Below are 11,309 nucleotides of genomic sequence, written 5' to 3'. Positions count from 1 at the left end.
ATGCCATCCAGAGTAAGAATCTGGTTAGATACCATATTTCTAAGCTTTTCAGGGCCGAGTACAATAACCTCAGTTTTATCTGAATTAAGAAAGTTAGCGCCAATCCAGGTCTTTATGTCTTTAAGACATTCCTGCAGTTTAACTAATTGGTGTGTGCTATCTGGCTTCATGGACAGATGGAGCTGGGTGTCATCTGCATGTGTAAATGTATAGTATGTCTTCTAATGATACTGCCTAAGGGAAGCATGTATAATGTAAACAGAATTGGTCCTAGCACTGAACCCTGTGGAACTCCATAATTAACCTCAGTGTGTGAAGAGGACTCTCCATTTACATGCACAAACTGGAGTCTATTTGATAGATATGATACAAACCACTGCAGTGCAGTACCTGTAATACCTACAGCATGTTCTAATCGCTCTAATAGGATATTATGGTCAACAGTATCGAATGCTGCACTGAAGTCTAGCAGGACAAGCACAGAGATGAGTCCACTGTCAGAGGCCATAAGGAGATCATTTGTAACCTTCACTAAAGCTGTTTCTGTGCTGTGATGAGCTCTGAAACCTGACTGAAACTCTTCAAATAAGCCATTCCTCTGCAGATGATCAGTTAGCTGTTTGACAACTACTCTTTCAAGGATGTTTGATATGAAAGGAAGGTTGGAGATTGGCCTATAATTAGCTAAGACTGCTGGGTCTAGAGATGGCTTTTTGAGAACAGCTCATATGAATTTCAAAGCAGTTCTACAGTCCAACACTGGTCTCTCAATCTCCCGTTGGAGAGCCGCGAGCTTCTCCATACTTGCGTTCTGTGATGTTGTCATTTCTTGTGCTCAAGGAGCCGATTTCTGAGAACTCACGGCAGTGTGCCTCCCCGAGATGTCATCCAATTTGCGCCCAGAGATCTTATTCCGAGCGAGCCCCTCCGAGATGTCATCCAGTCTGCAGTCAGAGATCTTATTCTGAGTATTCACAGCAGCCGTAGCCTCTCCAAGATCTTATCCGTGCTGACTCAATGAGCCCATTTTGAGAAACTCACGCCTCTTCCCAATGTTCCAATCCCAGCGGGCAGCCTTGTGGGGGTTTGAACAGCCGGTTCTGCTTTCTTAATTCTTCGATAAGTCAGGGCCAAGCCAGCTCCAATCAGAACCCTGTTACCATGGTTCCGAATAGGTAGATATCTTCAGCACTCAGGCTCACCCGAGCCCAGACTTCTCGTTGAGAAAGGGGTGTCAATTGCATTTAGGGACCAGTTGATCCAATCCATAATTCCTCTTTTAGGTTTTAGAGAACAGACTGTGAGAGAGTGTGCCAGGGAAAAGTAACAACAAAAGGATAACAAAAAAGGATGTTGCTCATTTTAAGTCAATGAAAATAAATTATACAGTCATGTGAACTAACATACAAAGTCTGTGCCACCACAGCACCGCAAATAAAACTAATGTGTTGACCAAATTGTACATTACACAGATCTGCTGTGTGTGGTCTTATTTTTACTGAGTTCAGTCATAATGAAGATCATCAGGTTGACTCTGCTGGTCCTGATGCCGACAGTATAGTGATGTGTCGGTCACGAACGAAACGGCTCTTAGAGCCGGTCTTTGATGTGAACGACGCGAGCCGGCTCCTTATTGCAAGCCGTGGGTTTTTTTTCCTTCTCTCACCCTCTCTCTCTTTCTCTCTCTCGCACTTTTTTTCTGCTTCACTCAGCACGCGAGCCTTGTGCCTTGCGCTGTGCAGAGGGGGGCGGTAGTTACACTCGCAGTAGCACAGGAACAGAGGGATGATCTGATATCGTGGTGTTCAACAGTTACAGTAACTTTGATTATTTTTACTGTATATATTCTTATACTCTGCTTTAATCAGTGTGTGCCTTACTTGGATAAAACAAAATTCTCCATGAGCCTGTGCATATTTTCATTGCTGCTTTACTTCTGAACTCTGTTTACATAATGCATAGTGTTATTTAAAACAAATTCTACTATAATTTGATTCATTTTCCTATTCAAGAATTAGAACAGACAGAGTCGGCCCTCCCTGAGTCTCTTCATAGGCTTTTCTGTATGTCAGTGTCTCTTTATCTATTTGTATGTGCTCTGTCTGGTGTGAGTGTTTAAAAGGGAGCACTAAAACCTTTGCATATCTAGAATATTCTCGTTCAGAAAGGCTAAACTTTTATTGGCCAAAGTTTTGCATTTGTGTTATGAATAACTTTCAGAAAATAATAATCATTCTTGTAGTTTATTTCTGTACATCTTGTGCATACACCGAGTGCCTCTCAACTTTTATTCACTCTCATTTTCATTCATGTTCATTCATTAAAAAATAAAATATCAAGACAAGTGGAAAAATTAAATACATGTTCAGTTATTGTGTTTATGGCATAGGTGTCAAACTCTGGCCCGCAGCCTAATTACATTTGGCCTGCGAAGCCATACCAAATGACTATCAGAGCTGGCCTACTGGTATTATACAGCTAATATATATATTGTTTAGTATTAAGCTTTGCTTGTTCCATATTCAGTTTTCCAGCAAAACTTATTTGAGTCCAAAAGAAAAGATTCATTCTTATATCTGGAGGAAGATTTTTTTTTCAATAAATATTGACTTTGTTCCAGTTTTGAATTTTGGCCCACTGTGTATTTGAGTTTGACACCCCTGGTTTATGGTGTTGATTCTTATGTCATGTAGAAACACTTTCAGCTCAGAAATGGTGGCTGCTGGTCATAGACTCAGACGACGGACTTGAAGGTCTGGAATCTGATGTGTCCCCTTTCCCTGGAACCTGTCAGGATAAACACATCAATCAATAAACTCATGTGAGCTTTTCTGTAACACAAATCACCGATCAGCAGCAGCTGAAGCAAACTGTGGTTTTTGGATTACATTTGGGTAAAATGTACCTGTTCAGAGGTGTGTGAAGGTTTTCGAGAACTATTTCTGAAATATAACAGGAAGTCAACATTTAAAAAATGCTTGACATACACAACTGTGATATAAAATTAATTTCTTAGACATCTTACATGGAACTCTCAGACTGTTCGTTCTTGGTAAGATGTTCTTTGTCTGAACTCTTCTGATGTTTCCCCTTCCTATGGAACCTGTCAGGATAAACACATAAATCAATCCCACTGTGAAGTTGCAGTAGAGGGCTTAATACATTCCAGTGATCCCAGAAGCTATGCTTTTGGGTGCAATTTCCCCCTGGGTAGGGGGGATCTTCAATATGATCTTTAAGGTGACGCAATATAGACTCAAAATTATTTGTACTATTTGCAGTTTGAACAGCTGTCGCAAAACAGTTATCAAACTCTACAAAGTACTGAAATAGTTCAGCTGATGCCAGGCAGAGAATTAAAAAAACCTCAACATAAGGTTAATTTATTCTATATATTCATACTTTTTTTTTTTTAAATCACTGTGTGTCTTTTCTCCACTCCAAACCAGTTGAGGTCTGGCCTGGTATTACTTGCATGTTAAAAGGGCGTTTTTCTTTCGCACTGTTGACAAGTGCTTGCTCATAGGAGGTCGTGTGAATGTTGGGGTTTCTTTCTAACGTTGTAGGGTTATTACCTTACAATATAAAGCACATTAGGGCGATTGTTGTTGTGACTTGGCAATATATGAATAAAACTGATTTGAATTGAATGATATACAAATTGTTTTGGTAAACTTTACCATTTTTAAAAACAACAGTATAGAAATAATGAGTTAAATTACAAATTTGAAGCGGCAGTATTTTCTTTTTTGTCCACTTGGACAATTATTGTCTGCTTTTGAGCCGAGAAAACAATTTAACCAATTTGAAGAAAATGTGTAGCAACAGTTGAAACACTGCAATCTCACCTGATGAGAAACGCAACAGCAAGAATCAATCCCAGGGTGCTCAGCCCAAACAGGACGCCCAGAGCAATGACCAGCGCCTGATTGGAGGTGGACCCTTGAGGGTCCACCATCTCAACATCAAAATGAAGCTCCTCCCCAAACAACTGAGACAGCTCTGCATTCACAGCATTTGATTGGCTCTGCAGTTTCCTGGTGGATCAGACAGCAAGAGGTCAAAAGAAATCTGTCACATGACCTTTTTACACAGTTCACCAAGGTGATCTTTCCCTGATTATATCTAAATATAGAAGTTAATTTTTATGAGACCAGGTTTAGATTTCAAACTGGTCAAAATGGTAGGTGCCTCTGGAAAATTACTCAAAATCAACATTACTCAGACTAATGAATTTCAGGCAAGTTTGCTAAAAACCAAAGCAAAACAATACTGAGTGTCTAACAGATGGGCCTGATGTAGAACACATTAGAAGTCAGTCTCTTACTTTATGACTGCTTCAGAGGAAACAACCTCCCCTCCATCTACAGCAAAGAAACGGACCAAAGTCCTCACAGAAACTCTCAGGTTTCGGGTGCCAGTGGATCCATCGTTAGCGCTGAACACCTGAACGATGTTCACAGTCCAGCCCAGAACTTTGCCCAAAGACCTGGGAGACACAAAAATCTATTAGAAGTAACAGAAGTGGATTATAGAAAGCAATCTTTAACACCAGCTAAACCTGTCTTACGTCGATAAATCTTCAACTTTCTTCTCCACAATGTTAGCAGGCTGATTAAGTGAGATGGTCACAACGTTGGAGCTGCTTGCACTTGCCTGAACCATCACCTGGGGGCAGAAGAGAGATTAATTTAACTTGGAATTTAACTTCTTATTAACCTGTTTTATTGAACAAAATAAACAAGAAGATGAATTAAAAGGAAATACTTTGTATTTATGCATATGAAAATCAGCTATCAGTTCTTTTTTGTGTAATTATTATTAATAAAGACTTTTGCCTTTATTCGTTGGAGCAGAGTGGACAGGAAAGCGGGGGGGTCTTAAACACTCACCTCCACTACAGCGGTAGCATGAAGATCGTGGGGATCAGTGGCCTTCACCTCCATTTTAGCTGTCTGTCCAGCCAGTTCTGTTGCTGAGATCACATAGACCAGACCTGAGGATGGGTTAATGTCAAAATAAGGACTTTCTGCTGTCAAACTGTAGACCAGCTGCCCCACATCTCCAACATCAGGATCTGAAGCCTGGAGGTAGAGAGCAAAAAAAGCACTTAAAACCTTTATGAACTAATGTAGTCGATTGTAGTTGATACTAATTTGTGAGCTACTGGATTAAACCAAAAGTCTAAAACTAAGTTATCCAAACTAGCTGCACATCAGTGAGTGACAGCAGTATAATGCTGCTTAATCATTTATGCTTCAGTTTTAACAATGTAATTTATTTAAATTTGTAATAATTGTCATTCTTTTGCAAATTGTTCTTTTTATATTCTAAGCACAGTTAGCCAATAATATTGCTGTATTTTCATTTAATACACAATAAAAGCTTAATACTCGTTCCACTTAGGAGAAACAGCTTTTAGTTTTACATTTTTAAGCATAAATCTTCATCTTTGACGTATCTTTTTAACTTCACTAGATGTTTCTTGTCGCTGTGTTTACTGGCAGTGCACACGTCACACTGACTGATTTAGTGTTTTCATTGGTGATTACTCAGCCAGGACACTTGACATACTGGAAGATGTAGGAAGTGTTGCTGTGAATGCTTTTCTCTGATTCCTGGTGATGTGGTGTGTTTCATTGCTGCTCACAGACACATTAACCATGAACAGATTACTGAGTGGATTTCAGTTCAAAGTACATTGCATGATAGCAGATGCCTTTTATGTAAACATAAAATCAAAGGAGGCAAACATTCGCAGAACCATTATATTATTTCCAGACAGATGGAAACTGAAAAAGTTGGGTGTGTTTACCTTCACTTGGATGACGGGAGTTTTATAGGGGGCGATGCTGAATACAGAGGCACTATAAACCTCTGGGGGAAACTGTGGTGACTCGTTCACATCCTTCACCTGAACTCTAACCTGAGACAGAAAGAAACATTGAAGAGAATTTCTGTGCAATGCTTAAAGCATTTCAATGTCACATTCCTCTAGTTTGTAAAATGATTAGACGGCAATGAGAGTCTTTGGCTATCTTAATGCTTGGGTAACCTTGCCTAGAGCTTAAAAACAAGGCGATAAGTAAAGCATGATTTGAATGACTGTAGGTATTTGACCTTACAATTGCATTATGGACTACTTTAATATCTGTGTACATAATGCCATACCCACTGGGACTGTACTTTGTTTCTCTAACAATAAACTGTGGATCACTCATAATATCAAGGCTGCCCTTAAGCAGAAAAGGAGAATCAAGTCCACGCTCAAGTGAGGAATCAAGGAAGAAATGAAGGTTGTCTCAGTGTTTGAAACTTGGGCCATTTTTAATGATAATCATCCACCGTTTGAACAGTACATATTTGACAAATATACTGTCTGATGTTCTTCAAGTTAAGCTTTTATAATCCAAAAGGTTTTTAAGTAAAACCTTCAGTGGTTTCGACTTTTAAAAATCTCTGGTTCATCTTTACTTAAACTCTTTCAGATTAAATTAAAAATCTGGCTTTCTTTTCACTGACTTTTAATTGTCCCTGTGCAGTGTCGTTTGGTCCTTACCTGCCATGCAGAGAGAACCTCAAACTTATGGGAGCCAAAAACAACATCCGACCTCCAAGACCAGAGCTGAACATGTGTCTGCTGCCTTCACTGGTGGAGAGCAGCAAGGTACGGTTATCTGTTCCTGCTCCAAATCGTTTTGTGTCAGCAGTAAAAGAAACCTCAACAGAAAACCTTCAGTACCTGCAGAGGCTTGGTGTTGGTGGTAATATTTGTTTGTGTCCATCTCAGGGTAAAGATGAGGTGTACGATCGAATGCTGCTGGATTATTTCCTGTCCTACCATAAGTTCATTCACTTGCTGTGTCGCGTTGCCATCAACTGTGAGAAATTCACAGATACACTTGTCAAGCTAAGTACGTGTTTGTATTTCCACTGTTATCATTATAGCATACTGATCAAACCGTAAATTGTCTGCAAGCACACATGAATTTGCACAGAAACATAGATGTTTCCATGTTAATGCTCTGCCTCCCTCTCAGGTGTGTTGATAGCGTATGAAGGACTTCCCCTCCATCTTGCGCTTTTCCCCAAACTGTGGACAGAGCTCTGTCAGTCACAGGTACAGCTGCGTTCCTCTGATTTCACTCATTTCAACCATTTTTAAGGTCAGGCCTTGTTAATAGACTCGGGCTCTTTGGATATGGACAGCAGCACAATGGTAAATCCTTCTCATCTCGCTCTTCTTTCAGTCTGTTATGGCTAAAACGTGTGTGAAGCTGCTCTGTGAAGACCCAGCCTTCAGCGAGTACATTAAATGTATCCTAATGGACGAGAGGACCTTTCTGAACAACAACGTGGCCTACACCTTCCTTAACTGCTTTTTGCACAAGGTATAAAAAGTTTCAGCTTTTCTTGTAGGAATCCTAAATAGTCACTACATTTGATCAAGGTTGTACCCAGTTTGTACTGATTGTCCAAATGATGTTGCATTTTAATTTGTAATTTGTGTATGTGTAGGTCCAGGTTTTGTCTGGTCCCAGCTGCTCCAACCTCATTGGTGTTTTGGTGACAAACCTGCTGAGTGAACGGAGCAGTCTGCAGCCTGAACTGGCAGCTCATCGCCTGGAGCTTAACAAGACCAGCAGCCTGCTCAATGCTGTATGCATGCATGCACACACTCATAGAACAGTCCTCCTGATACATGGTGCCACTGTTTTCTCATTGTTTGATCTCTCTTCTCTTTGTCAGGACCTGAGGGCATTGATGTTGCTGTTGTCTGTGCAGCCTTCTCAGGCCATTGACCCAGCTTTCCTCCCAGCCCTGCAAGAGCTTCTGAGCTGCTGTCGTGCTTGTCTCCAGCAACGCAGCACTCTAGAGCTGGAGGCCAAAGACCACAAATGCAAAGGTATAACATGCCATTCAATCACTAAACCAAAACACAACCTCAATTTGAGCACATTTCTTTGGGTTGACCATTTAGGCAGAATAATCTGGAGTATGACTCAACAAAGTAGACTTTGTGAAAAATTTAAAGTCAGTGCTGTAAATGATGTAGAATAGTGGCTCCTTTCAGTAACAGTCTGTTTGTTGTCAGCTGAGGATGAAGGGGCGACCCCGGTGAAGCGGCGGAGGGTGAGCGGTGATGACGACAGAGCCGGAGATGGAGGAGCCCAGCTCTACGCCGCCTCCACCTCCTCTTCAACTCTTCCGCCCTGCAGTGATCCAAAGCCTGACCAACAGGAGGCGCTAACACCCACAAGCACCTCAGACACGGAAACACGAGATTCCTCATCACTGATCGACCCAGGCACTGAGCAGGATCCGCCCTCTCCTGACCCCATGCCCACCTCCTCTAGAAATCTGGACTCCTCTCCCAAAGAGGAAAAGATGGAGGGCTCTTCGTCGTCATCCTCCTCGTTTTCCTCCTCCTCCTCCTCCCTGCTGCAGGAGACGGGAGAGGGGTTTGTCCAGGGGGAGGAGCCTGAGCTGCAGCAACATGTGGTGCCACGCGAGGAGAACGACGAGGTGGGAGATCAACGGGAGGGGAGAAGGGATGAGGCCGTGTCTACCTGCTCAGAGGAGGTGAAGGAAGAGAAGGAGATGAGCTCTAAGACCAGCAGCAGCCCGGCCCCACCCCTTTCAGAGGATGCTGCTTTCCCATCAGGGCTGGTGGGGGAGGGTCCAGATGGCTGTGGCAGCCACTCCTCCTCCTCCTCACAGATGTTCCAGAGCGTTGGCCCCCCACCTGACACGCTGGACATGCTGTACAGGACGGTGGAAGCCACCATTGCCATTGTTACCAAACTTTCTATTAAAGGCCAGCCCTCTTCATGACATCATCAACTGACCACCGCCATATCTTGAATTCCCTCCCCCCCTTTTCTCTCTGCTATGGACGTCTGACTTCAGCTCAGAGGAAACAAACTTTCTCCTGTTCATTATGTTTCTTCTTCTTCTGCTGGTTTTGTGCTGCTGTTTGTTGCCTTCTGCCGATGTTCAGTCGGACGCTTTCTCCAGCTTCAGCGGCTCCCGCCGCTCTTTTCGCATTATAAGATTGCGACTCCACGCAGAGCCAACATCTCCTTTGAGAAATAAAGAAGAAAAGCAGAAAAAGTAGTACAGACTACAGCACATTTTTTTTTAAAGGGTGGGTGGGTGAGTGGGCTTGGTGGGTTTTTTTTTTTGGTTTTTTTTCTTGGTGTGTTTTTATACTGATTTTATTTGAGCTTTGCTGTAAAGGGGAAAGGTTTACAGAACTTTTGTCTCCTCTGTATGTAATTTAATTTTATTGCATTTTTACTGTGTATAAAAACAAACAAAAAAAAAAACAAAAAAAAAAGGTTGTCCTCTGTGCCAGTTTTGTACTTTATGAACAAGGCAAGAAAAGTTGCCTTGAGTTTTTCTGTGGTTTAATTATCCAGAAACTAAGTTTACCTGTAAATGAAGAGAACCACAAGAAACTTGATTCTGTAAAGAATCCTCTCTAGTCATTGCCTGAAGGTGTATATGAAAACCATAAATATATATAAATATATAGATATATATATATATATAAAATATCTTTATATATATATATATATAAAAGCGGTGCTTTATTTGACTGTGGTTGAAATAAAGCCCCCCTGTTGGACCAGCTGGAGCTTTTATTTTCTTTACTGAAGTACATTCCAATTTGTTTCGTTGTTTTTTGTTTTTTTGTTTTTTGGCTTCTGCTGTGTTCTGGTTTTCCTCCTTTTATTTTATTAGAGATTAACTTAATAAAGACAGTTTTAATATGAAAAATTATGAACTAAAATTCTTCTCGAGCTGTGAGGTTTGATTTCTTGCCTTTGTTTGCTTTGCATCATATCCAAAATAAATGTAGCTCGTCAATTTCTTCAGGCTGTGCTCAGAATCTAGGCCTATGGCAAGCTCAACTGTGTGTTTATTATGCACGTACAGTAGTGGGGGTTAGGTTTGGGTTTGTTTTCTTCATAATTATTGTGATTTTGAAAAATTCACAATAATGTAGAAAACGGCAACCAAGCCACCAAAAAAATTGTGACCGCTTTCTTTAATGGCAAGTTGGGTTTGAGTCTGGCACCGTAACTGTACAAAGCCTTCAAAAAAAGAATTATTTATTCACATCAATACTTCGTTATTAAAGAATCACTGTGTCAATAGTGTACATTGTTAACATAGTTTAGGAGTTAACACATTTGTCTTGCACATAAAAGATAAAAAAAAATGAAATTCAGCGGCTATTGCTAGTGTACTCATGCTGGTCCCAAATCCAGATTTAAAGGATGGTTGTGCCAAACTAAACATGCAGATCCATCTGCTGGGATCCTTTGAGAACCAAGGAAACAGCCAAAAGTACCTTTGTATGTAGTTATCTTGACTCCTAAAACTCAGAAAAGGCTTTTTTGTTTGTTTTGTTAAACTAACACTGTAGATGGTAGATGGTCTGATGACGAAGGATTTCTGCATTTGTTCTGAAAGGGGGAAAAGCTGGTAATCTTAGCTCACGACTAATCTGTTTTAAGAGAAAAAGTTTTGTTGATCTTTTCCTGAACTTCTCATCTAAAAGTATAATAAACTAAACATCTGCTTATAAGCAACTGTAGACTGATGTAGGGAAACTCGAAATGGATTTGGGATGGAAAACGGAACAAAAAACTTCATGTTAATATTCATTAAAGGGAAGTCACACAGGTGTATCTGTGTATTTCTTTCAAGTGATGTCGGCAGATTGTTGCTAACTGGCAAAAATGTTTAAATGTTTCCATCACCAATTTGACTTAATGACAATTTCACATATTGAACTGGAGAGTTTAACTGCTAAAACACTAAACCCTTCTGTACATTTTTTGTGTATGAAATGAACCAATTTATTAAACTTTATTGCTAAAGAAACTGACTCAAAAGTTGAGAGGAAGAAGGGCGAAGCATAGAAAAGTAATTTCAGATCAAATTTAAGCAACCGCACTCAAACATTCACGGTGAGGGGTAAAAGTACCCAGGCCCAACAGATTCTTTTGCCATATTCATGAGCTTTTTGGACATCTTTATGCGTATTTTCTCTGCTTTGGGTTATATTACACAAATTGCTGCAGTCATCACAGTATAACACTACTACTACAGGTGTGGCCAAATGTTTTGAGAATGACAAAAATATTAGTTTTCACCAATTTTGCAACTTCAGTCTTTTTAGATCTTTGTGTCAGTTGTTTCTGTGATGTACTGAGGTATAATTACAAGCACGTGATAGGTTTCAAAGGCTTTTATTGACGATTACATCACATTTATGCAAAGAGTCAATACGTGCA

At 40.5% G+C, this 11,309-nt stretch overlaps 2 protein-coding genes across 2 annotated transcripts; one reads left to right on the top strand and one right to left on the bottom strand.

Annotated features, from left to right (window-relative positions):
• Positions 1–2,224: 2,224 nt before the first annotated feature.
• LOC146706968 (uncharacterized) lies at positions 2,225–6,060 on the bottom strand. The gene is made up of 8 exons (XM_085458266.1): positions 5,816–6,060; positions 4,893–5,084; positions 4,571–4,668; positions 4,328–4,489; positions 3,849–4,037; positions 3,026–3,103; positions 2,906–2,942; positions 2,225–2,787 (listed from the first exon to the last, which is right to left on the bottom strand). Exons 2-8 carry the CDS (start codon positions 4,944–4,946, stop codon positions 2,707–2,709), a joined length of 699 nt encoding a protein of 232 aa, XP_085314392.1. The 5' UTR covers positions 4,947–5,084; positions 5,816–6,060; the 3' UTR covers positions 2,225–2,706.
• A 464-nt stretch (positions 6,061–6,524) lies between these two features.
• Positions 6,525–9,148, top strand: LOC146706967 (ubiquitin carboxyl-terminal hydrolase 34-like). The gene is made up of 7 exons (XM_085458265.1): positions 6,525–6,667; positions 6,791–6,914; positions 7,041–7,120; positions 7,251–7,391; positions 7,519–7,659; positions 7,750–7,906; positions 8,096–9,148. The coding sequence occupies exons 1-7, from the start codon at positions 6,587–6,589 to the stop codon at positions 8,833–8,835; spliced, it is 1,464 nt and encodes a 487-aa protein (XP_085314391.1). The 5' UTR covers positions 6,525–6,586; the 3' UTR covers positions 8,836–9,148.
• The last annotated feature ends 2,161 nt before the right edge of the window (positions 9,149–11,309 follow it).

This window comes from Copadichromis virginalis, linkage group LG6 (genome assembly GCF_057382275.1).
Source record: "Copadichromis virginalis isolate Kocher_CV1m ecotype Utaka linkage group LG6, C_Virginalis_male_GT1.1, whole genome shotgun sequence".
In the NCBI taxonomy this organism is placed as follows: Eukaryota; Metazoa; Chordata; class Actinopteri; order Cichliformes; family Cichlidae; genus Copadichromis; species Copadichromis virginalis.
This window is presented reverse-complemented; position numbering and strand designations above follow the sequence as displayed.

Excerpts from the sequence above, each read along its gene's own strand:
- LOC146706967 (XM_085458265.1), top strand. The coding sequence starts at position 6,587 with ATGGGAGCCAAAAACAACATCCGACCTCCAAGACCAGAGCTGAACATG. Across the intron at positions 6,915-7,040 it reads AGATACACTTGTCAAGCTAA|GTGTGTTGATAGCGTATGAA; the intron begins GTACGTGTTTGT and ends CCTCCCTCTCAG. Across the intron at positions 7,907-8,095 it reads CAAAGACCACAAATGCAAAG|CTGAGGATGAAGGGGCGACC; the intron begins GTATAACATGCC and ends GTTTGTTGTCAG.
- LOC146706968 (XM_085458266.1), bottom strand. The coding sequence starts at position 4,946 with ATGGAGGTGAAGGCCACTGATCCCCACGATCTTCATGCTACCGCTGTA. Across the intron at positions 4,669-4,892 it reads ATGCTACCGCTGTAGTGGAG|GTGATGGTTCAGGCAAGTGC; the intron begins GTGAGTGTTTAA and ends TTCTGCCCCCAG. Across the intron at positions 4,490-4,570 it reads AAAGTTGAAGATTTATCGAC|GTCTTTGGGCAAAGTTCTGG; the intron begins GTAAGACAGGTT and ends TGTGTCTCCCAG.